This window comes from Pyxicephalus adspersus, chromosome 2 (genome assembly GCF_032062135.1).
Source record: "Pyxicephalus adspersus chromosome 2, UCB_Pads_2.0, whole genome shotgun sequence".
Taxonomy (NCBI): Eukaryota; Metazoa; Chordata; class Amphibia; order Anura; family Pyxicephalidae; genus Pyxicephalus; species Pyxicephalus adspersus.
In genome coordinates, this window is record NC_092859.1 from 9467417 (window position 1) to 9494041 (window position 26625).

The 26625-nt window shown below is 40.0% G+C and overlaps 1 protein-coding gene across 2 annotated transcripts in view; it reads right to left on the reverse strand.

Moving 5' to 3' along the window:
* Positions 1–26625, reverse strand: part of LOC140322816 (A.superbus venom factor 1-like) — a 65065-nt gene that overhangs the window by 25917 nt on the left and 12523 nt on the right. For both annotated transcript variants that reach the window (XM_072399430.1, XM_072399431.1), the window contains 10 exons: positions 24252–24461; positions 22821–23024; positions 21995–22153; positions 20325–20454; positions 18771–18824; positions 9545–9641; positions 6760–6845; positions 6174–6313; positions 2731–2937; positions 679–742 (listed from right to left, as the gene is read on the reverse strand). In XM_072399430.1, the coding sequence (XP_072255531.1) occupies positions 679–742; positions 2731–2937; positions 6174–6313; positions 6760–6845; positions 9545–9641; positions 18771–18824; positions 20325–20454; positions 21995–22153; positions 22821–23024; positions 24252–24461 (1351 nt within the window). The remainder of the gene's footprint in view (positions 1–678; positions 743–2730; positions 2938–6173; positions 6314–6759; positions 6846–9544; positions 9642–18770; positions 18825–20324; positions 20455–21994; positions 22154–22820; positions 23025–24251; positions 24462–26625) is intronic.

A 26625-nucleotide genomic window follows, 5' to 3' on the forward strand; every position in this document is an offset into this window, starting at 1 on the left:
TTGCTAATCAGTACCAGGTATCTGGGTTGCTGGCAGTTACCTCTCGCCTATTGAATGACTACCATATTCTTAGAGGCAAGAAAGTGAAAATAATTCTACCAACTGTGCTAGAAGTACAGAAATAAGGTGGTTTATTCCCAAACTGTTCTCTGCAGTTGCACATACTCATCTTTTCTTTGCTTCCATTCCATGACATCCTGTTAAGCCACTGGAAGAACATACGCAAAGATATAGGAATTCTTACTACCCCCATGTGACAGTACTGAACCAATCCGGCAAGTATTGCCCAACGGAGCAATGCATAAGCATTTAATTGGCTGAACAAAGCAATAGGGGAGGAAAGAAATGGTGAGTGCATACTCCTAAGGCAGGGGGTGTACACCTAAAGTCACCTCTTTCTTTTCTGTGTATGGGATAAGCATAACATGAGCATGATTTGTTGTTATCTTTACCCTATTATCTATCCTCCAGGTAGACCCTCAATAAAAGGGGGGGGGGATTAAAGGGGGGAACATGGGTTATACCACATGATTCATTGATTACAATAATATGGGCACAACCATGAATTGTAAGGGAGATAATGAGATCAAACCATCCAGCTTGTCAGAAATGATGCAAAAAGCAATTCACCCTTAAAGTGAAACTACATTCAGTATCAGCATTTAGTATAAGAATTACCTCTTCCTTTTTCAGTTGGCTGTAGTATAATTGTTTTTATGGTGTTTACTAAGTGTCCTTTTGGCTGAAATAAATTAAAACACAAACTGAAGAGAAGTTGTACTGTAGACACAAACTGTAGTAAGAGCACAGATAAAGTGATATTTGCATTACTTTTATATTTTAATGATTAAAGTTTCAGTGTTTTCAGGAAAGACCCTTGTTACTCTACAGACAGAAGTAACCAATCAGTCACATAAAATCTTCTCCATAGATACTACAGATCATATTCAAAAGTATTGAAAAAGCAGGAGGCACACTATTACTTGGAGATTGGTAGGAGGATCTTGTGGGGGCTGCTGAAGACAGATGATTGAAGGTCTCAGAAATGTTTTTGCAGCAGACTTTAAAGTTCAGCAGTGGGACAGCAGGGGAGTAACACACTCACTTTGTTTTTGAACACTGCTTAGATACTTTTCTAAGCTGAAAGGATCCCTTTAACACCTCAGAAATGTAGTCTATGAAAGGTGGCTATTTATAAGCACACAATTGGGACTTTTAGAGTTATACATATAGGATATTTCATAGTTTCTCAACCAGGGTTCCTCTAGAGGTTGCAGAGGAGGTTCACGGGAGTTCCTTGAGTGACGCTTAGGTCAATTTACCAAATTCCACTGATCTTTTTGGATATCTGTAAGGGGGAGTAGCCTTCCCAATGGCCAGCAATTTAAGACGCATTCGTTCAGAGACTCAGAAATCTCGGAATCCCCTGAAGAAGCCAGCAAAACGCATCAGGAAATTAGATAAAATGTATCAATATTGAACTTGATCATATGTGAAAAGTACTCTCTGATTTTTGAATTGCCATGTTATCATAGGTAGACTATGTCTAGCTAAGGATCCTAAAAAGGTCCTTTCCTATGAGTATATTAAATACTTTTTTATCATTGTACCCAAAAAAGCCACCTCTCTCTTCTGATTTCTATTCATTGAGTGATCCTGACCAACATTCTCTACACATTTCACAGAACAGAGGTAAACTTTTTCAGGAGAATTTATTGTAGGATTACTTTTAGTAGCTCAATAAATAAAAACGACAGAGCTGCCACTGATACAATAGGAAGTTTTAAGGCGGTAAAATAAAGGCATGTAAAGCTCCTCTAAGATCTGTGGGGATGTAGGTAGTATGGAACACATCTGGTGGTCCTGTCCAGTGGTGCAGGAATACTTGTGAGGGTTTTCCAGCTGAGCTCAACTGTGTTATTTACCTCCTTGTCTCCAAGTTTGAAAAGCGCTCTGAGCAAAATTGATATGACTCGATTTGGAAATCACCCTTGCCTTGTTGCCGAGAAAACTCAACTGGATAACGGTGAATGAAAAATTGACCTGCTTTCTGCATTCAAAGACACCCCCAAGTATTCAAACTTACCTGGAACCATAGATGGACTATTGTTCTCCAGCACCCATCCTGATGTAGACTTTTTCCCCCCACCTTCTACACCCCCTTGGTTTTCTGTGTTTTCCCCTTTACACAGATAATTTGTATCCTTTTGACCTTGTATTGCTCTATGTGATTTGCACCATTGGTATCATACTGTGATTTTGTTTTTGGTCTGATTTTATTGATCCTATTTCCCAGCTCCCATATCTTATTTGAATAAAAACTAATAAAATAAAAACAAAGGCATGTATTGGGAAGACAATTATTTTCACCAATAAATCTACAGAAAGTGATTTTAATAGCTATTCAACTTGACAAGAAGGTGGATATCTTCATTGTCAAAAATAACGAATTTGAAGAGCAATTTAAACAGCATTTTTTGTTTTGAATTAGGGCAGAGAATTTAATGTCAACACAATAACATTTTCTTGAAAATAAATAAAATCTTAAACTATGAAAAAGCAGAAAAACATGTAGCGGGAGGTAAGGCACACAATTGTTTAAAGTTACAAACCCTGGTTTCTGAAAGTGGACCTATTTGCAATATTATAGAAAGAATAATCAGAAAAAATGTTTTATGGTAGTTCACTAAGCGTGCTTAACCAAACTCCTATATATTCACTTTTACTCACCACAACTTGTATATTCTTCCTTATTCCATCTGAATCATCTTTTCCCATTGCTTTCACTTCTATATAATGCTTACCTATGGACAATGGTACAAGGACAAATGGAACTCTTACAGAAGATAAAGGTTGAATAGTTACTTCTTGATGGTATGGGTGCTTTGAGTTAGAAGCAGTGCACAATCCTGGATTATAGGTCCATTCCACACGGACCTGGATAACAAAAACAGCAAATTTACTGTGAGTTTTACCTCATGGGATCCCAAATGGAAAACAGAAGCTCTAGTTATATTAAGATTCATCATGGAAACAGTAAATTAACCAGGATAACATACTGTTATTTGTGTGCAATTTCTTCTTTTGTTTATAAAGTGCCAATGTATTGCGCAGAGCTGTTATAATACATAGGGGCTGCGGATGATGAACCTGCATGTATAACAAGTGTAAACTATGGCATGAGATGACCCTGCCCAAGTAGACTTATACTCTATGAGCTGAAGAAACCCAACATACAATAGGAAGGGGAATACAAGGGAAATAAAACAATTTGTAATGGTTTAGACATAAAGAGAAGATGGGTTGATATATGTAAAGTTTAGAAAGCTTGCTTGAATGTTATATAGGCAGAAGCAAGCCTTATGGGCAAAGTATGGAATTTCAGAGAGAAAGGGGGAAGCCCCAGAGATTTCTTGAAGCCAATGCTTGGGAAGAGTATAAGGCCCTGGTCCAGTGCTAGTACTCACCAGGTTCCAATCCCTCAATCTAATTCCACATTCTGCTCCTTAAGTAAGCTTCAGTAAGCAAAGGATGTAATTTGGGGTTTACTGACAAAGGACCAGGAGCCCAGAAAGCAGGACAGGGAACACAATGGTAGTCAGATAGTCCAAGGTCAGAATAGGAGGAACCACGAGAGGCTAGTCCAGAAACAGAGCAGAACATCCAGGTTAGGATAAGCAGATTTGGGGCACTAGCAAAGGTCAGTCCAGGCAGCATGTAATTAAACAGGAAATCACACCACCAGCAGATTACACTAGCTAAACACTACAACAGGCAATGGTACCTGGTAGCTGTAAAGCTTTAAATGACCAGCTAATGCCAGAGCAAGATCAAGCCAGGAACTAATGCACTGAAAAAACTCCTTCAGCTGCACACAATTTTAGAGCTGGGGATGCCAATAGACCATTCATAGCCATATTCTCAGTTGGGCAGTACTGTGGATCACGTTGTCTCTGTTCCTGTGTTCCTGTACGTCCGTCAAAAAATGATACCTCACATCAATGTGTTTGGTTCTCGAGTTGAGTCGCTCAGTCTGCGCCAGTGCAATGCAACCTTGGTTGTCTTCGAAGATCTTGTTGGATCTGTCTGCTTCTGATCCAGGTCCTCTAACAGTTCTCTTAGCCAAAGGTAGCTCATGGCTTGCCTGTGCTGCTGTGTCATATTCTGCTTCAGTCGACAACAGCGATACTGTTGACTGTTTTCTATTTGTCCAGCTTATAGCTCCATCAGCGAGTAGAAACAAGTGACCACTAGTGGACTTTTGGTCCATGGTATCTCAGGCCCAATCAGCCTCAACATAACCGACTAGGTCACATTTGCCGGTTGAGGGCAATATTAATTTGAAATGTACTGTACCTTTTAGATAACATATGACCCTCTTTACAGCATTCCAGTCCTTCTGACTTGGCTTAGATACCTTTCTGCATAGAAATCCCACCGCTGCAGCAATGTCAGGCCTTGTAACAGTAGCAATGTAAAGTAGTTTTCCCATGGCTTTTCTGTATTGACAGTTTTCTGGTAGTAAATGATTTCGTTATTCATTTCCTTTAAGTAATTTGTTTCCATGGGTGCGATAACTGGTTTTGCATCACCCAATCCGAAGGTTTCAATTACTTCTTGTATTTTGCGTCTTTGGTTAGGAAGGTAACTGCCGTCCCGTTCTCTGTCAATCTGTATGCCAAAGTAATGTTTGTTTCTCATTCAGAGACTGTAATAGTGCAATGCTTCATTGAAAATTCTCCTTTGTAAGGACCCTATTGATTTTTATGTTCTAAGCTCTAGCTGCTTGTTTGAGTCCAAAGATCCCTTTCTGGAGTTTGTACACTAGGTTTGGCCTTTGTGGATTCTCAAATCCTTCTGGCTGTTCCATGTAGAAATCCTCTGTTAACTCACTGTGTAAGAAAGCTGTTATGAAGTTGAAATGCTTTATCTGCTTTTTCTTTGTGGCTGCTACACTGAGTAATGTCCTAACTGTAGTGTGCTTAACTACTGGAGCAAATGTCTCATTATAGTCCTCTCCATATTTCAGAGAGTATCCCTTGGCTACTAGTGTCACTTTGTATCGCTCAACAGTATTATCAGTGTTGTACTTGATTTTAAAAGTCCACTTACAGGTCCACTTTCCTTCCTGCTGGTAGTTCTGTGAGCTTCCAGGTTTGGTTGTTATGCAGAGATTTAATTTCCTCATCTGCTGCTTTTATCAATGTATTGGCTTCCCCCTTGGCTTTTGCGATATGTCATCCCAACATGTAGGTTCATATATACAGGCTGTATTAGCTTTATATGAAAGTCTTTCAGGTGGCTTGCCCTTATTCTCCCTTTTTGAACGCCTCGGTTCAGTGTCTAGGCTTGACTGTATCTCCCCGTCTGTGGTTTGTAACCCAGTACAAATGTCAATCACTTATTCTGGGGATCTGCACGTTACCTGTTGTGAGCCCTTTTTTTTATTTTGTTCAAGTAAAGTCATCATATCATTACTGATGTCCTCCACGAAGGTTACACTGTTGCATATCACTATCTTATCAATCTTTGGATTCAGAATTCTATATCCTTTGGAATTCTCATCATATCCAACAAGTATACCTTTCTCTGCTCGATTTCAGAGTTTAGTGCATTTCTCCTTTGGAATGTAGGCAAAGGCTTTACACCCAAAAACTCTAATGTGTTTTACACTTTTTTTTCTCACCATGCCAGAGTTCATATGGTGTTTTCTTGATGGTTTTGGAGTACAATCTGTTTTGTAGATAGGTAGCTGTCATTACTGCCTCGCTCCAGGGTTCTATTTTTCCTTTCAGCTACTCCATTTTGTTCTGGTTTATATGGGACTGTTTGTGAGCATACTTTTACTTGTGGTACACCAAAGGATAATACAATAAAACAAAATGGTGGAGTAAGAAGGAAGAGAAGAAAAACAATAGAGAGACACCAACAAAACAACAGAACACAGTAACAATAATTCTTTGCAGTGCCATCTTGTGGCCATTACAGGCTCATACAGTTAAAGCATAAATGCTGTTGCATCTATTCCAACACTTAGAGGGGTATTTATGTATAAGACTAGAAATCTAACTATGATAGGAGCAGAGAAGTGATTTACAGGTAAAACATAGTAGGTTGAATTTAACTCGCTGGTATAATAAAACCAGTTTTAGATATTTGAATGGTTTACCCACCTTAATCTGATTTTGCTTGTTGTTATACAAAATAGCATGGATTTCCACCTGTTCATTTACTTCCAGTGAATATGGTAATTTTAGGTCAATGAAAAAACTTTTCATGACTTTTATTTCATATGGTGGAGCCACGCAGATACCTAGAGAAATTAAAAAACATATATGATAAAATAACCATAATACAGAAAAGCTCAAGATAAGGTAACCATTCTACAAAAGGAATCAGAATTTCTATTCCAAAACACACCTAATCCAAATATGGAGACACCACCCCATCCTGAATAACCCACCTCCTACATTGGTAAACACCATTCCCATACTGAATCAAACATATAACTTTTTTATCTCCAACCATAATACTTCGGGAAAAATCATTCACATCCTTCATTGTGCCTATCCTAAATCACACACAGCCAGCCTATGAAATAACTGATCCATCACCCCCTTATTAAAAAACTTCATCTTGTTATATATATCTCAGACAACTTACATAAAAAAACACTACATTTATGCTAAATTATACATATTACATTATACATATAACATTATATATATGTATATAAATATAGGGAGAGGTATTTTATACCTTTGCCTTCAACCAGGCTTACAGCCAGAATTTCCCAGGTAACAATGGTGTCTTTAAGAAACTGAGTGACGACTTTAGTGGAAATACTAAACAGATAAGAAAACATTATTATTAATATTATTATTATGATGTGTAGGTAAGTTTGATAAAAATGAGTTTTGAGTGCTCTATTAAATGAACATAAAGTAGGTGCAAGCCGAATAGGACGAGGAAGACCATTCCAAGGACTTGGGGCGGCTCTAGAAAAGTCTTGCAGTCGTGCATGTGAGGAGGTTATTTAGGTTTATTTTAAAGGCATCTGCAATTCTGAGGTACCTCCTATGTTAAAAATCTCATATCCAAGCCAGCCAGGCAAGTGTTATGATGTAAGGTGCAAATTGTGGCTAAAACCTACACTCTATGACCCTTCTTCCACAGGAAAGATCTCATCTCATCTTACAGTAAAGCAGCATTTTACATTGTGTGGTGGTTGACAACTATTTTTCAGAGATGTTTCCACATTTTGATCTCAAGACAAATTCATTTAGCATTTGAAGCCTGAGTTGGTATTTAAGGACTCTTAGGAAATTAAAGCTAACTGATATTGCCTGCTATGACGATTTAGGATACAAAATAAGAATTTTTCTTCAGCGAGTTTAAAGTATCAAATGAACAGAAAAGAAAGATAATTGGGACGTGGTAATAGGCATTTATAAAAGACGTTTTGTCTAATTTTTTGTACCAGTACAATGGTTTAATCGGCCAGGAGTTTAAGGACTAAATTTGCAATAGGGACAATCGGGCAATTTTCACAAAATGTTTTTTCACTGAAATGGAGAAAGTTAGGCAAATACAATCTCCTAAAATTCCTAATCTGGCTCATTATTCTGCAACAAGAACACAAACCAGGCGAAATTTAATAGGGTTTTAGCCTTCTCCATGCAAAACTCAACAACATATCATATTAGAATTAGATACCTACCAACATGAAGTCATTGAGCATCCCAGACTTGGAAAAAAGTTGTAATTGCTGCTGCTGGAAAAATTCTGTACAAGGTCCTGTTTTATTAAACTGGTTTGTAAATAGTATAGCTAAAGGATTAGTGGGCAAAGTTTGCCTTTTTCCTGATTACACACAGGGGTTTAATAGGGTTGATAATCCTGGAGACGTTCATAACATAAAATATAATTTGCCATTGGTAGAAGATTTATATAGTTGAGACTGCAGTTCAATGTTTTGAAGTGCAAAAATTTACTTAGAAAGAAGGGATCCAGGGTACAATATTGGTGGTACAGTGTTTCAAAAAGTGGGGTTAGACAAAAGGAAAAGTGAATTCAGTTCTAGTATGCATCACTAGATGACTCCTCAGCTGGAGGTCCTAATTCCCCTATATAGACAGAATTGTGGGGTATATCACTGTGGGGCATAATTAACCGTTGTAGGAAGTGCGTCCTAATTCCCCTACATAGAGATTACTGCGGGGTGTATCACTAGAGTGGTGACCATCTGGCGCAAGGAGGTTTCTATTTACCTATATAGGCACAGAATTGTGGGGTAACTCACTAGAGTAATCCCCAGCAGGAGGTCTTTTTTATCCTATATAGATAGAATTGTGGGGCTTATTGTGAGGGGGAGTAATGACCAGCTGGAGGAAGGAGGTCCTTATGTCCCTACATAGACATAACCATGGCGTGTATCACTAAAGGGATAACCAGCTGGAAGAATGAGGTCCTGATTCCCTAATATTGACAGAACCGTGGTGTGTATCACTAGAGTGATGACTAGCTGGAAGAATGAATAGACTGACAACTTATTCTTAGTCCAACGCAGCAACAAAGTCCTGTGTTAAGTGTGCAATGACACCAACAGCACTTTCAAGCAGTCGAATCTCAGGGGGCATTTCCATGTCAAGCACGAGCACACGTAGAGACTACACCGCAGATGAGCGGAAGACTGAGGCTGCTCGCTTGCAGTCACGGTTGGAAACCTTTCCTTGGACATCTTGTTTCTTCTGGCCTAATGTGCCTTCTTGACCTCCTGAAATGGCCTAGTAGTCCAAAAAGTTTGCTGACCCTTGCACTAGAGTGATGACTCTAGCTGGAGGAAGGAGGTCCTGAATCCCCTATAAACTGTAGATATACCTATGGGGTGTATCATTTGGGGTATCACCAGCTAGAGGAATCTGGTACTAATTCCCCCAAATGGACAGATGTAGCAATAGAGGGAATCACCAGCTAGAGGTGGAAGGATGTCCTGATTTCCTGATTGCTAGAACTGTGGGGTGTATTGCTAGAGTTCAGAGTCCGGCAAGAAAAGTAGTGCAATGTCCCAGGGATAAAACACATCAACAGGGACTGCTGAAACTAATTATGGAATATATATGGAACTTAATATAGAAGAAAAAAAGAAAGGAGAGACATAAGTAATCACCTTAAATACAATAAAAGTGTGAATAGATATCAGAAGGGCAGTATGCTTAGGGAGGAATTTTATCATCAGTAGATGTTTAATTAACTGTAAGGGACTTTTAACATGGTTGGGAAAAACATAGACCACCCTCTGAATAAAGTGAAACAAAAAAAAACATTAAAAAACAACAAGGATTAAAATAGTGGAATGAATGGACCACTGTTTTTGCCATGACTCCACTTTGTTCAGTATCTTGAATAGCAGTAAAAATATGTGGGAGGTTCTATTTTTTCCTACTACAAAAAAAAAAAATAAAATTATAATGATTTATTATTTTAAAAAGATAGTAAAAAAGGTATAATCAAGAGGAGAAATTAAAATAAAGAAATTGCTCACCCATTTCTATCTGGTTTCTCTTGTATGATCTCTGTTTTCCACATCCAGGACTCTGGAAACTCACTTCTAGGCCACACTTCTTTACTAGGTTTATAATCTACAATAAAGTAGGATAGATATAACCAATGGCATCCATAATATGCCAGGTTCTTTATTACAGAAAGGACATTGACATTAAATAAACATACCTACCTGATCACAAATTTTAAATACACTTACCTGTCCTCCGGTTCCACCACAGGCAGTGCCATCTTCTTCTTCTTTGCTTCCAGGTTTCTTGATTTCAGGCTATGTAGATTGGGTGGACCAATAAGACATAACTCCTGTCTATGCACACAGGAGTTTATTCAATCTCAGCAACCCTTGAGCATCTGGCTAATCACTTGTATAAAATCATTAACGCATTTTTTTTGTTACCTAATCCATGGTCATGTGACATTTGAGTCCCTGGTATTCTCTTTTTCCCTGTTTACTGAAGGTGGGGTCCTTCTGTGATTGCACACATCATTACTTGTGTGACTTCTAGTTTGTTGCCAAGAGTGGGGACCTCTTAGGACTCAAAAAGGTAAATATACTGGGGCAAGGGAACCATCAAGGATCAACTGGCACAGGCCCATCTGTAACACTACATTAGAAGTCACCAGAAAACGGCAACTTTAAGGTATCTGCACAGTGAATTTAGGTGCAGGAAGGAGCTTTTACCCACAAGCATGGAATTCAAACACAGACTGGGACCATGAAGCAAAATGCATACATGAAGGTGTTCTAGCTATAATTGAATATTACAATACCCTTAAATTGACAGAAATAAAGCTAAATAGAGCTAAATTTAAATATAATTTTTCTGTAAATGTTGTGTTTGGTTCCACCTCTTCGATTTCCAGTGATTTCTTGTTGGTCAGTTAGATGGGAAAAAGGCAGAGCCCAACCAAGCATCAAAACTGAGCTCAAATTTGCATCTAAATACCAAATGTGTTTATAAAAGATAATCTGGGTAGCAGTGACCATAATATGATTTCATTTAATGTAAACAGGAAACAAAAACAGGTAAGATAAAAATATTTACTTTTAAGAGAGCAAATTTTCCATTATGAAGGGCGGTTCTCAGTGACTTGGACTGGGAGACAATATTGTCCCCAAAGAACACTGAACATCAATAGGAATGTTTCAAGTCTGTTCTACAAAAGCAGACTGAAAGAAATATTCCAATGGATATTATATTTAAGAGACTAAAATTAAAACCTATTTTGCTCACAGCTGTTGTTGCTCACAGCAGATGTTAAAAAAGCCATAGGGAACAAGAAAAGGGCATTCCAAAAATATAAATCATTTGAAAACTATAAAGAATATAACAAAAGATGTAAAAAGGAGATAAAATGTGCAAATTTCAAAATGAAAGACAGATTGCAATGAAAGACAGATGAAAGAAAAGTAAGACAAACCCCAACATTTTTTAAAAATATATATTAATAGCAAAAAGATCAGATTTGAGCATGTAGGTCCCTTGAATAATGTCTCTGGTTGGTAATTGGGGATAAAGAAAAGGCAGAATTACGAAACATTTTTTTTAGCTCTGTGTACACAAAAGAAAATGACAGAGCTCAAGTCCAAATTCATAATATAAATGTAACTGCCTTATATGTGTCACAATGGCTCAGAATTGATATGACTGAGAAACAGATGGGAAAAATTAAGGTTGAAAAAGCACCAGGAACTGATGGATTACATCCACCTGTCCTCAAAGAGCTGAGCCCAGTTATTTCAAAGCCATTATTACTAATTTTTAGAGACTCTTTAGTCACTGGCAGGGTACCGATGGATTGGCGTATGGCCAATGTGGTTCCTATCTTCAAAAAGGGAGCCAAGTCATTACCAGGAAACTACAGACCAAATGACAGGCAAATGACAGGCAAATGACATTTAATATAGATAAATGTAAATTTATGCACTTGGGCGATATCAAGATGTTTGCTTCATACTGTCTAAGGGGAGAACATTTGAGGGAGTCAGAAATGGAAAAGGATTTGGGGGTTCTGGTAGATCATAGACTTAAAAACAGCATGCAATGCCAAGCTGCAATATCTAATGCTAGTAAACTAATTTCTTGTATTAAAAGAGGAGTAAACTACAGATATTGAGACAGAATCCTGCCGCTTTCCAAACATTGGTCAGACCACATCTGGAATATTCAGTCCAGTTTTGGTCACCAGTTCACAAAAAAGGCATTGTGGAATTTGAGAGAATGCAGAGAAGGGCAAATAAACTAATAAAAGGAATGGAGGAGCTCAGCTATGAGGAGAGATTAGCTGAACTGAATCTATTCTCCCTTGAGAAGAGACGTTTACGGGGGGGTATGATCACCCTGTATAAATATATAAACGGTCCATATAGAGAACTCTCTTCCCCATTATTCACTTTGAGATCATTACAAAGAACAAAGAGGGCACTCTTTGCATCTGGAGGAAAAGAAGTTTAAGCTCCGGATAAGGAAAGGATTCTTCACTGTAAGGTCAGTGAAAATGTGGAATTGGCTCCCTCAGGAAGTAGTTTCAGCAATTACTATAGATTGCTTTAAGAAAAAGTTGGATGCTTTTCTAGAAGCACAGAAAATAACTGGGGATTATGGCTTTAGAGTAAAGATAACAGAGACTGTTGATCCAGGGAACATCCGATTTCCTCATGAATTCAGGAAGGAATTTTTTTCCCCCTGTTGAAGAAAATTGTACAAGTGTTTTTTTTTGGCTTCCTCTGGACCAACTATGACTTATAGATTTTTATATCTGGGATATGTTTATTTCCCTAGTGGTTGAACTTGATGGACTTTCTTATCTTTTTGTTTCAATCCATTTTTATTAAATATCAGTAACATAATAAAACAGATACAGATAATGTCACATACACAAACACAGGGTCTTTTGGCCCCTTTCGGTCACATTATTATAAATATCGGCTATCTGATCCCATAATTTACGAATGCCTGGACACTCCCACCAGATATGTAACATTGTGCCCTGTTGAGTGTCACATCTCCAGCACCGATCAGAAATCGAAGAGGATAAACGATGTATATCCGTGGGGCACACATACCACCTGGAAATGATTTTATAATTGGTCTCTTGGGCCTTACACGGTAGAGCCATCTTGTGAGTCAGGACAAAAGCCTTTTCCCACTCCAGTGGGGAAATAGCTACCTCCAGATCTTTCTCCCAATATCTCGTAAAGTCTTGTCAGCTGATATTCTGATTAGCATCTCGTATACCTGGGATATAACATGGATCGGCCTATTTTCAGAACATAATAGCATCTCGAATGCTGTTAAGCTCCGTTGTGTGGGATAAGAGGCTAAAAATTGTGTTATAAAAGAGGATAATTGAGAGTACAATAGCCAAGGGTTCGGCATCCGCTGCACCCTGGCGTCCAAGGAGTAGAGGAGCGGAACCCTCCCATTCTGCAAAACACTACAAATCTGCCTATGATCCCTAGCTGTCCAGGATAAAAATTGTTTTGCGTCCATTGCAGGAGCAAACGAAGGATTATCAAACAAGGGAGTCATGGGCCCTACTTTAGAAGACATATGGCCCCCTCTAACCAGGATGTCCCATTCCCTCAGAAGGTCAGATGTAATAATCGGAATCGAACAGTGTGGACGGAGTTTAGACCTGTCTATCCATAATAAAGAGCGAAGATCAACAGGGGTCAAAATATTTTCCAACAGAACCCAGCTCTTCCGATCCCTGTTATGAAACCAATCAACTACACAAGTCAATATAACTGCCCCGCCCAATTCTTTAGGTCTAATAAGATACCGGAGAGCTATTCTGGGTCGCCTCATGTTCCACAGAAACTTGCTGCACAGTTGCTGTATTTTGCCTAAAAAAGCCTGCGATAAGTAAATCGGAATCGTTTGGAAAACATATAGTAGTCTAGGTAAAACATCCATTTTGAGCGCATTAATCCTGGCAAACCAAGAGAGAGGAAGTGAATTATATCTCCCTAACTCCGCCTTTAATCTGACCAACAATGGATCAAAGTTATACCTAAATAAGTTAGCCGGGTTTGTCGTCATAAAGACTCCCAGATATTTAAGTTTCTCGTTACAATGCCTAAACTTCGTGTGGGTCTTAAGGTAATGTATCTGGTGAGGTAAAAGCGAGACATTTAGGATTTCGGATTTGTGGAAGTTCACTTTAAAATTACTTAGCATCCCGAATTTCCCAAATTCCTCTAGAATCCCAGGTATAGAAGTCTGTGGAGACGTTATATACATTAAAAGATCATCAGCAAACAGGGACAACTTGTAATGTTGTTTTCCAATCGTTATCCCTTGTATTAACTCGTTTGATCTCAGCGCCATTGCCAAATGCTCCATCACTATGGCCTACAACAGGGGGGATAATGGACACCCCTGTCTAGTGCCATTAACAATAGGAAATGGCGCTGATAAGTTCCCATTGACCCGTACCCGAGCTCTAGGGGCTGAGTAAAGCGCAGCTATCCTGGCCACCATCAATGGACCCAGCCCTATCTGGCGTAACGCCTGGTACATAAATGTCCAATTCACCCGGTCGAACGCCTTCTCCGCATCAACCGATAACAGGCATACAGGAGTCTTGGACAATTGGGCAGCATGAGTAATCAATATTGTTTTAGGTGTATTGTCTCTGGTCTCCCTGCCAGGAATAAAACCCACCTGATCTGTGTGAATCAGATCCGGTAAATATGTGGACAATCGATTAGCTATTAATTTAGAAAAGAGTTTGGCATCCACATTAATTAGGGAAATTGGTCTATAATTTGAGCACCAGGAATGATCCTTGCCTGGCTTAGGGAGAACAGTAATATGCGCCTCTAAACTTTGGGCAGGGAAGGGGTTTTCTCCTGAAATAGAGGAAAACACCCTTGACATAAACGGAGCCAGGGACTCTGCGTGTAACTTATAGAATTCGGGTGTAAATCCATCTGGTCCTGGGCTTTTCCCAGCCGGAGTGTTCTTAATTACCGCCGACACCTCTGCCTCTGTAAAAGCAGATTCCAGGCTAGCAGATACTGCCGGATCCAATTCCGGCAACGCTGTTGAGGCTATATAATCCCGGAGGGAAGGAGTAGAATGTGGCGAGGTATGAATATTGTACAGATCAGCATAATATTGTTGAAATATTGATAAGATTTCCTGTGGCAAGGAAGTATGGTTACCATTAGCATCCCTAATTTGAGGAATATAAGTAGCCGCTGGCCTTGGATGAAGCCCCCTCGCCAAAAGACGGCCACATTTCTCTCCGTACTGGTAATATGATTTGCGATATTTATCTCGAAACTTTTGATGTGCTAGATCATAGAGTTCAAGTAGACGTCTCCTAGTGGAGGTCAGTTCTAGAAACACATCTGAAGACATATTGCTTTTATGCAACCTTTCTAGTTTTCGTATATTGTCGAGCGTATGGGAAATCTCTTGGGATCTGATTTTCTTAAGTCTAGAGCCTTGTTGAATCAGGACCCCCTGAATAACGGCTTTAAGAGCCTCCCATTGAAAGGGGAGGGGTGTCTCATCAGACTCGTGGTCTTTCAAGAAATTCCGCATGGCATCTAAAACTGTCCTTGCGCAGTCCGAGTCTCTAAAAAGAGAATCATTACATTTCCATGTCCATTCCCTGAATCCCACAAAGGGAGTCTGTAGAATTAATGAAACTGAGGCATGGTCTGACCAAGGGCAGCTCTCAATAAGGGCTTCTGGCTTCCAATCCAATATCCTATGGCTGACAAAAATATAATCTATTCGAGAGTAAGTATGGTGGGGATTGGAGTAAAAGGTGTAATCCTTTTCGCCAGGGTGCAGTGTCCGCCACACATCAATCAGTTGTAAATCATTCAATTTGGCTTTAAAGACATTCAATTTAGAAAACAAGATGGAGGAATGTCCTGTTGATGTGTCTACCCTAGGCTCCAGAGGAAAATTAAAATCTCCTCCAATAATCACAGCCCCTTCCGCAAATGTACTAAGCTTGGTCAGGAACTGGACAGCTGCTAGAGTCGGCTGGTGATTAAGGGACTAAAATGAAGCCACCGTGTAAGTCCTATCCCAAAGGGATATCTTTGCAAACACATATCGGCCCAACGGGTCAATGCAGGTGTCCAGTACCTGAATTGGAATTGATTTATGGAAAGCTATGGAAACCCCCTTCGTTTTACCATCAGGGTTAGAGCTATGAATCCATGTAGTATAATAGCAATTACGAAAGGATGGAATTTTTGGAGAAGCTTTGTAGCTTTGTGTTGACTGTACAAAAGTTGGGAGCGTTTGTTAGAGCCATTAGGGCCTTTAGCGTTAAGGGTACGAACTTTCAATCCTTGCGGATTGTGTGGTTGTGTAGATGCCCAAACAGTTGCCATGAGAACTGCTTAAACCAACCACAGGGCGGGCCAGGGGGTGAAAACCAAACTATCAATCACCCTCCGGTAAAGAACTGGTACTGTTAAAGACAGCTTAATAGGCCAGTCGGAACTTGAAATTGGCTTAGGTTTGGGTAAGGGAAGGGAGAGGAGCAAAAGTAGTCTGGGGGGGGGCTATGTCCCAGACGGCTAAGGGGGACTCTAAATTAAAAGGTATCACCTTAAGTGCCGCCTAACCCGGCGGTTTTCCTATGTGGGGGAATGTGGCAGAACAAAGGGGAAACAATAAAAAACTCTTCATGACCATATCCACTCGGGGGAAAAGCCAATATAATAATAAAACCTCTAGGAGCCCAATAAAATTGCAAATAACAATAACCAACATTACATCCGGCAGTTATACAAGAACCGGGTAGATAGCATGGAAACCGCATCATGACTTGTTGCCTAGAATGCCCTCCCCGCAGCACCTGCCAGACCCCCGGACCAAATCCGAGGATCTCAGCAAAAGCAGGTGACTGATAACACTTCTCAGGTGCAAATCCCATGCTTAACACCCGTATGAAAGTTTGAAGCTAACTAACCACATACATGCACAAAACCATATAAAGAAGCTAGCCCAAACTTATTATAAGTTATAAGTCATACATTACCAGGGAGCAGCCCCGCCTGTAGGCCTTTGTGGGAGAGGCAATCAAAGAACCAAAAACATATGTCACATAAATAAAAGGATCAAAGTATAAATGTGTCCAAATAGAGGATCAGCTGCGCGGGTGTTCAAGGCACTTTAGAGGAAAAACTCTCGTCGTTTCGCTGAAGCCAATTTGAATGTGCTGCTGAGCTGGCATCCAGACAACAATTAAAATGTGGGGATCATTCAAGGGCGAGGTGATGACATAGGTATAGACGAATCTGTCTCTGAACCATTGCCCTGCTGCCTTCCAGGAGAAGATAGGGTAGAGGATGCCAGCTGACGTTGGTCTGGACGATTAGGAGATCCAAGAGGTACGGATAATGGTACATCAGGCCATTCCGGTAGCTTCACATCAGGGAGCTGGAGATTCCTCAGGAACTGTGGTAAATCCGCCGGACCTCTGAGAGAAAAATTTTTACCCCCCGATCTAGCGATAAGATGAAAGGGGTACCCCCACCGATAGGGAATATTCCGATCACGGAGCACATCTAGTAAAGGTCTGACAGCCCTTCGTAGATCCAGTGTATGTTTGGATAAATCCGGCATCAGTTGTATTTGGGCCCCAGCATATTTAATAACATTGGCAGCCCTGGCTTTTCTCATAATGTCCTCCTTGGTTCTATAAAAATGAACCCGACATATCACATCTCTTGGGTGCTTGGGATCTCTCCTCCGAGGGCCCAGGGTCCTATGTACTCTATCGATCTCAATATCCACGTCTGGGGGGATCGCCAGTAAATTTGCAAAAATAGTATACGCAGCAATATATAACTCAGAATTTGGTACTGTTTCTGGTAAGCCACGAATACGGATATTGTTGCGCCTATTGCGGTTCTCCGCATCATCCTGCATAAGGTATAACATATTAATTTGTGCCGCCTGGCGTTCCAAAATAGCCGCGTTAGAAGCCATTTGAGAAGAAAGATCCGTATAAGCACTCTGGAGCTCTTTAGTAGTACTGGTCACCTGTTGTAAGGTCTGTTGAATATGATGGAATTCCGCCTTACAGCTTGCTTCTAGCCTCCCAATACTATGAGCTAAATCAGAACGTATAGGGAGCGCCTTTAAATGAGCTTTCCAGTCCCAGCCATCATCTTCCTCCCCTGGAGTAAACAAGGCCCTGGAGGAGTCCCCCTCAGAGGATAAAGTACTGGGGCTTGGTAAATTGTAAATTGGGTAAATTGGGTCCCTCCATGTCCAAGGATGTTGCAGGTCCCACAATTAAAGAAGGCTCTGCGGACGCAGGGTTGCCCCTGGCAGTGTCCACCCGCAATCCGGATCCAGGGGAAAATTGAGGCTGCGGCTTTGCGGCCTGGTCTCCCGCGGTTCTGCCACCCGCGGTAAACAGGCTGGGGATGCCCTTAGATGCCGGCGTCTCCCCACTGGCTCGGTCCTTCTGCCCCCCCTTAATTTTAGGACCCATGAGCGATGCTCCGGAGGCACGAGTGTGCTGGAAGTAAAGGCTTTTCCCCCTGTGGAGTACGGAGCAGCGCTATCACACCTCCTGCTCTGCCATCGGCCGGCCACGCCCCCGCCGGACTTTCTTATCTTTTTAACTTATCTTTTTTTAACCTAACCTTCTAACTATGAATGTCTCTCGATCTTTAAATTATAATTGTGTGGTACTTACCCCGCTGGCGATCCTGCGTCATCTTAGCTCAGCTCCCCTTCCAGAGCACCTGTCCTAAATTATTTTAGAAGGCATAACAGGCTGATATACTAATGGGAAGGAAATCAAACAAATTACAGCTGTAACCAGAACTGGGGTTTGGATGAAAGCCTCCAGTAGGACATCTCTTTAACTGACAACAAGGAGAAGATTAGAAGGACAGGACATGAAAGTAAGCCACTATAGGAACACGGACAGCAAAAACAAATAAATTAGTAACAGGGGTTTTATCAAATCCATCACTACCCAAGTAAAAAATATGGGTTTTGGCTTTTGATATACTTAAAATGGGTATTTGTGTGTTGGGTTTTGGAGTATTTGGAGAAACGGACAGGTTTTAGCTGATTTACTGAAAATAACAAATGAATGTCATCATAGACAAAGACATGAAAAAGGTCATCATGTTATAACTTTCTCACTCTATGTTTACTGTGTAACTCAAAATAGCCACACTAGAGAAATATCCTTTATCCTACCGCCATTAGATGTTGAACGTCGAACTCGTCTCTGTGTCCCCTCACACAAATACTCTAAAGAAAGAAAAAAGTAAAATATGAAATGGACAAAGCAGGCAAAAATAAAAGTTTTATACTACCCACCCATTATTTCTACACATATGGTAATTTTCATTAATCTACACTCACATAAAGGCAAAGTGAAAACAGAATTATAGATAATTGTATACATTTTTTTAACAGTAAAAAAAGGAATATGACATTTACATAAGCATTCAGACCCCTAATACTACTTACTTAAGTACTAAGTACTTAGTTGAAGCAACTTTGGCTGCAATTACAGCCTCGAGCCTTGTTGGATGATGATGCAACAAGCTTTGCACACCTGAACCTGGGGGATTTTATGCAATTTTTCTTTGTAATCCCTGTCAAACTCAATCAGGTTTGATTTTCAGCCATTTTTGGGTCTCTTCAGAGATGTTCAATACGGTTTAATACAGGGCTCTGGCTGGGTCACTTTAGACAATTCACAGAGTTGTCCCTAAGCTTCACCTGTGTTACCTTCACTGTGTGCTTTGGGTCATTGTAATGTTGGAAGTTGAAGCTTTAGCCCAGTATGAAATACTAAGCACTGCAGAACAGGTTTTCATTGAGTATTATCTCTTTACTGTGGTCCATTTGTAATAGGGAGGGGCTTCAATCTAGCCACTTTGCCATGAAGATCAGATCAATGAAGGGTTGCTTTTGGTCCCATCCACACACAGAATTTTTGGAGTTCAGTCAGAGTGACCATGAGGTTTTTGATTGCCTCTCTTCCTTGATTACTCATTTTGGCCTGGCGACCAGCTCTTGGAAGAGTCCTGCATGTGCTAAGGTCTAAAAATGTATGTAAATGTGATAAAAATTGTCTGAGAAAAAAAAGAATTTAAATGATTGTAGTATCAGGCTGCGTTATAAAAAAAAAAAATAAAAATGTAAAAGATTCCTAATACTTTCTGAAGCTAAGGCAAGCCTTTGGGTTCAAATAATGCTCATGATACAGATGTACTAACAGAATAATTTGGGGTGGGCTTTGGGAACCCTTGATGGATGACTATCATCTGTTGATGAACAGTTGCCTCAGTTAATCCTAAATTGTACATTTTTCTTCTGGTGTTATGTTCCTTTGATGAAGATATTTTTTTTATTATTTTTCCCCTATGTCAGATACAGTTTAGATTTCCATTCTCTTAAGCTTATATCAAAATACAAAATTGTATAATAAATGGATAAATTGGTAATTTGGTTTTACCACATTGTCGGTTAGTGGTAATTTATCTCCTCACATTCTAGGTTTGGTGATTGGACAGTGAAGACGAAGCATCAAACTAATAATATCTAATAGATACATAGCAATAAATGCTGCTCTCTTCTATGTATGTATATGCAGATGATTGATTGGCTCTACTCCCCCCCCCTCCACATCCTTCATTTTTTTAGATGGTACAGATTAAGCTACTGATGTTAGTTGTATAAATAAATGTAATAGTTTCTTTTGTTTGGATAGCCATCATGTAAATATTATTTTAAAATCACCTGATCTTAATGCTGTCTCCAATCCAAAGTTTGACTGTAGAGCCAACCCAGCATCATAAAAAACTTGAGAGCCATCAGCACCTCCTCCTGCAGTGCAGCCTGAATCAGACTTTCCTACAATGTCCCAAACCTTAAATATAAAAACAATAAAAGCAACTAATGTAATGTTTATGCCAATGGTAGTTGTGTACCCATGGTTGTCCGTATCACCGATATGGAGATTTCTTCCCTTTTGCTGATTGGTCGCCTGGTAAGAAAGTATAAAGAAATTGCCTAAAGAACACACAGACAGCAGTGAATATGCCGAATTCTGCCCATGCATCTAGACCAGTGTTTCTCAACCAGGGTTCTCTGGATCTCTAGGGTTCATCCAGAAGTTGCTAGGGGTTCCTTGAGCAACGAGAAATTTGTGACTCTCAGGTCAGTTTAAGTGACACTAATGATCTTTTGATTATCTGTAAGGGTGACTTTCTTTCCAATGACGACCACCTTAAAATTTTTTCAAGGTTTCCCTCATGTTATAAAGGTCCAGAAAGACTAACTTAACTACATAGAACAAGTGGCCCTAGTCCATCCTTACCTTTACTAAAAACTCAACTTTTGAAAGATGCAGGACAAATATTGTTCTTTTTTTTACCCCTCAGAGAATACACTAGTAAACTAAATGTTTATGTCTTAGTTACTAGGTCTACACACTTATTTCAGTCAATACAGAGGCCCCACTCTCTGCATTTTAGGATATGCCCTAAATTAGAAAGAATATAACTTCAGCAACTTACATAGAGTTGTATAGGACAGCCTAATTTCATGGTAATTAGGTTCATTTCCCAACTGAAAGGCAGCTGAGAACATCTATTTAGTACGTGAGAACACCACCCAAATCTAAGGTAAACAGGGATACCTCCCATCTCCCACCCAGGAGGAAGCTGGACAGAAACTTCCAACATCAGGTTAGGCAAAATCATCTCCCATTTCCAAGATGAGCAAAAACAATTCAAAATTCCAAGGTGGGAAGGAATACTTCCCAACTTCAAGGAAGATGGTAAACAAGGATGTCTCCCAACTCCAAGTTGTGTAGGAACACATAATTTACTTTATTTTAGGAATATAGCTTCACGTCTTCAACATGAATGGGAACTCCTAACCAAACCTAACCAAAAATAGCAAAAACATCTTCCAACTCAAAAATGGTCAGCAACTCAGGAGCACATTATTTCAGAAGCTCTTTATTTGGAGGACTATACCGTCAGGTTTTCAATGAGCATATTACCACCACCTAACCCCAAAGTAAGCTCAATGCCAAGGTGGACAGAGCACTCTCAACATCAAGGTGAGCAAGAATATTGAAGGTAGGTAAAAAAAACAGGAAACAGGAGAGGGGAAACAGGAGTAATTACTACAGCAAAGACATCTTGAAAATAGATTCACTTGAAGCCAACTTACACCTAACCCTAACGTTGGTTGTTCTGACCTTATAAATATCCTCAGGCCCAATATTCATCTGAAACTTTTGAATGTCTATCTTAAAGTATGTTTAAACATAAATTAGTTTATTAGTACGTAAAAACTCTTTAATGCCAGACATGCTTGGGATACAGTTGGAGATGCCTCTGATTGCCCACCCGGCCCATTGAACAGTATCTTTCCCTTAGTTATTGTTAGATTTTTACCTTCTTTTGTGATAATCGAAACTTTGCATTTTGTTCATTGACTTCTTTTCCCACAGAAAGGAGACCCACTTGAGCCTTGTAGTCTGCTATAATTTTCAACTTTGTTGGTAATCCAGGACTTGGTGCTTTCGCATTTCTGCCATAGTCTGTGATCTCCAGCTACAAATAAAAAATTAAACATCAAACATCCACATTTTCACATCCAGTAACATTCACAGTACATGTTTTATCTGATAAACAGAAAACTATAATAGTGATTTACCCTTGTATCAATTTATTTTAAGCTTATTCCGTGTTTATAAGTTTTTGAAAAAGATACTTTAGGTAGAAAAGCTATCTAGTCAAAAAAGTGTCTTCACTACTCCCTATTCATTACATAAAACCGTTAATTGAAAATTATAATTGGAAACCCTCCTATCACTATGAAATGATGACTGTTGTCTTTTATTAGGCATCAATAAACTCATGTTTTAAGGAGTCATCATTTAGGCCAACCACTCCTGCTGGCCACCAGCCATTATGGCTCCCCATAGCACCAATGGCACAAATGTTCTCCTTCTGAAATAAATTAAATCATACTGGATTACAAAATTAATCCGTGGAAAAGAGGAACTCTTCCCACTAATGTTTCAGTAATATTTTTTTCCCTTTTTTTCAATCTAGGTCCAGCCCCATGTGTCTAATACTGTATAACCAATCCCCATTAAATCTTTCGCTTCCTCTCTGTTTCTTCCCCAACCCAAAGAGTCCTTTACCCTTCGCCTACTCTTTTTTTGTTCACAGCATTCTTTATTACTGTTTCTAAATGTATTTTATCCCATCTTACTGTGCTCATGCAGGAATCCTTTACATCTATCCAGACGGAGTCTGATACGATCTCTTGGCTTGAACCAGTTTTTATCACATAATAGGCCACAAATCGAAAGGATGGGAGGAGCTCCCATGTTACTGGTATGTTTAATGTCACCAGGGTCTGACCAACCGTCCTCTCCTGTCTGCCAGTTTGAATTATCCGGCCTCTGCTTAGAACCTTGAAAAAAACAAAGGTAAAGATTGCATTGTCAAGTTTAAACCTGAATTATAAAAAAAAAGAAAATAATATGTTATATATTTTAATTTTGATAACAAAAGGCAGGTAATTTGCATGCAATTATGATGATTTGTTGCTGAATGAGGTGGCTAAGAGTTTACATGAAAAGCTGAAATGCTTACAGCCCATCCCTGGGCAAAGCCATATCCTGTCTACCCCCTCCAACCTATGTCTCATTTTATTATATTCTCTTAACTACATGGAATAAGTGGACCTTTGTCTTTTTGGGTTTTCTTGGGTTTGTTTTACTAAATGAACAGACTGTTCACTTGAATTCAAATAAATGGAAATATGATATTAATTTGACTGTACAGTCCAATAAACACAATTCAGCCATGTTCATCCAGGCATTGAACTCCTCAATCTTACAGACCTGGGCAGATACTACACTTAGCCTACACTTAAGCTGCATACACACGTGCAATTATAGTCGTTGGAAAAGATCTTTCACAATCCTTTCCAACGACAAAGCACTCCACGATGCATGAACGATGCTGTACATACAGCACTGTTCTGCTCTATGCAGAGCGGAGGGGGAGAGCGACAGAGCGTCACCCCGCTGCGCACTCTCCCCTTTCACTTACATTACGATCATTCGTCGTTTATCGTCCGTGGATCCGCCAGGGCGGTCATTCAGACGATGAACGACAAGCGCTGTACACACTTCAGATATCGGCCCTGAGCGTGAACCATTGGAAGTGTGTACGTAGCTTTAGTCTGCACACTATCCTAGATCTACAAGGTCAAAGGACAAAAAGGTTTAAGGTAAGAAAAAAAGTCCTTGGCACTGGTGACCACTACCTGACCACAGTTAACCTGATGTGCAGGGGGTGCATGCTATTCCTCAAACACAGGTTTAAATCTGAGGAAAATAAAAGAAAATACCCTTGCGCTAGGATCCACTAATCATCCCTTGCACTACAGGCCATGACCTCAGACTGTCCCTGCAAGGCTAGGGGAGATAAAAGAACAAGGCCTGGGTGGTCCAGCAAACTTGGAATGGATATAGTTCTAAATTAAAAACATTTGCCAAACAATAGCAAATGTTTTAAGAAATCTATTCCAAGTTTGCTGGGTCACCCAGGTTCAACTATCTTTTATATAGTCTTGGTGAACTTTAATAAAACAGGACAAATGTCATCACAGTGTAGGTAATACTTTTTTTACCAGATAAGTAAAGTGGTTGATCTGATTCTGAACTGCAGGGTTGCTGTTCCGAATAACAAAATTAATGCCGACGTTCTTTCCAACTCCCAGATCCGTGACACCTGTGACACTGAGGTGCAAGTAATTGCCGGAAACTGGTTTGTACGCAGTGGCTGTCATGCTGGCACTGGCTTGTTGGTCATTGCTGAATTTTGGAACTTCTGATTGAACCTGAAAACCAACAGATGTTGTCAACAAAACACAAACACATAGAAACATAGATCAAACATTTTTGCCAATCAATATTCCAAAAGTGGTTGGTTTTGCTTTGAAGCTTGCCATAAAATATTTCATAAACTTAGAGCCCCATCCCTAGTTGTAAATGCCTTATTTGTTGTAAAGTGATGGCAGCCTGGCTGATTTTGTAGCAGTGTTGTTGGCCCTTTTGGTGGTGACAGCCTCTTGCCATTGTCCATCACCTTTGTTGGATGGGACATAGATGTTCACAAACCTGAAGTCCACATGAACTATACACAAAGAAAGATAGAACTAGAATGTTAATGGTTATAAGACCTCATAAAAAGACTTAAAGAAACATTTTTGGAGAATGTTAGAACAATAGGAGTGTTGGCTTTAAAGGCTGGGTATGTGTGGCCTTTCCAACTATATTGGGTTTTGTGTAGAGTGTAAAACTGCTAAACCCCCTGCCTGTGTCCAATTGATGATGATTACAGACAGGGAAAATGAGAAATTTAATGTTACAGTTGTTCCAAAAACAGGAACAAAATCAAAAACAAAAAGTCAAAATCTTTCAACAGGGACATTAGTTCTGGAAACCATAGTCTAAAAGAAGAATGCTCCTCACTTTGTAGAGGTTGGCTCTTCTTACTTCTTTGACAGAAAGCAAAGAGAAATCTCCCCAACAGGATACAAACATGGAACAATAAACTAATAGGGGTTATTGACAATTCTTATTCTGTCCAAAATGGAAAAAGAATATTTTGTGTTTTGATGGGAAAATTGCCACATTGATGGACCGTTGTTAGTGCGTAGTGTACCTCGTGGAAGCCACTTTATGTGCAAAAGGCTCCATGAAAGATAGAGTTGTTATGCATTATGGGAAAAATAGTTTAGGGTCTTTGAGCTGGTCATCGATGAGTTGGGAGGGTTTCTTGACTACCTACTCCATGTCATGGCTTTCTCCTTGTGCAAGGGGGGACAGAAATGTGCCATTCAGGGCAGCTTGAGACCTCCTTTCGGGGCAAAAAGCGATACCACCTGACTGCTGGCAGCTGCAACTTTGGTCATTTGCACAACAGCATGGTTCATAAAGGACCAGCATCAGTACATTTTACAGCTGGCAGCAGTGAGTTGTACTGGTACTGCTCATTGACACTCGTAATCATTCTCTATGGGACTGTTAGAGGGAGAAGCTAAATGTAGCATCTCCCTAGAGGCAGTAATTCACTGGCATGAGAAAGCGATAAATACTGCACAACCTTATGGTCAATCAGAACATGGACTTAGGATAACAGGCCAAGAGAATTCTGAGCTCTGTATCCATTTACTGTAGGAAATTCCCTAATGTTATAATTTTTCCATGTTTGTATCTTTGGACCTGATTTACCAAAGCTCTCCAAGGCTGGAGAGAATACACTTTAATCAGTGAAGCTGGGAGATCCAGCAAACCTGGATCTGTTCCAGGATTAAAATATTTGCTAGCAAATAAAAAATAACTTTGAATAAATGCATCCCAGGTTTGCTGGATCAGCCAGATTTTTATATAGCGCTGACATATTACGCAGTGCTTTACAAAGTCCATAGTCATGTTACAAACTGTCCCACAAGGGACTCACAATCTAATGTCCCTGTTATAGTCATATGTCATTACCACAGTCTAAACCAGGCATGTCCAAAGTCCGTCCTGGGGCCAATTGCGGCCCATGTTCAGATTTCCACTGGCCCACAGCCTCTGCCAAAAAATCAATAATATGCATGCTGCCAGCACTGTTGACCACAGTAAAAAAAATACACACGTACAAAAAGCTATTTTATATTTTATTAGAGTTGATTAACCGCCTTGCAATTATCGGCCCGCTACTCGGCAGGCATAATCAGCAGGATGGGAGTCCACATGTGTGCACAGGAAATCCTCTATGTCATTTTATTGGACATGTGCTGTGGAGGACCCGCACCGACCACGCCCACTCTAATTCCAGGAGCGTGCTCCGCACAAAGCCCGCACTGACATTGGGCTCCGTGCACAGGGAATCCTGTGGGCATGTGTTGTGCGGGTACCACGCAGACCAAGGAATAGTTCAAATAATGTCAGGCTGAATGGTTAGCCCCCAAACATTTTCACCTCACCAAATCTGGCCCTCTTTGCAAAATGTTT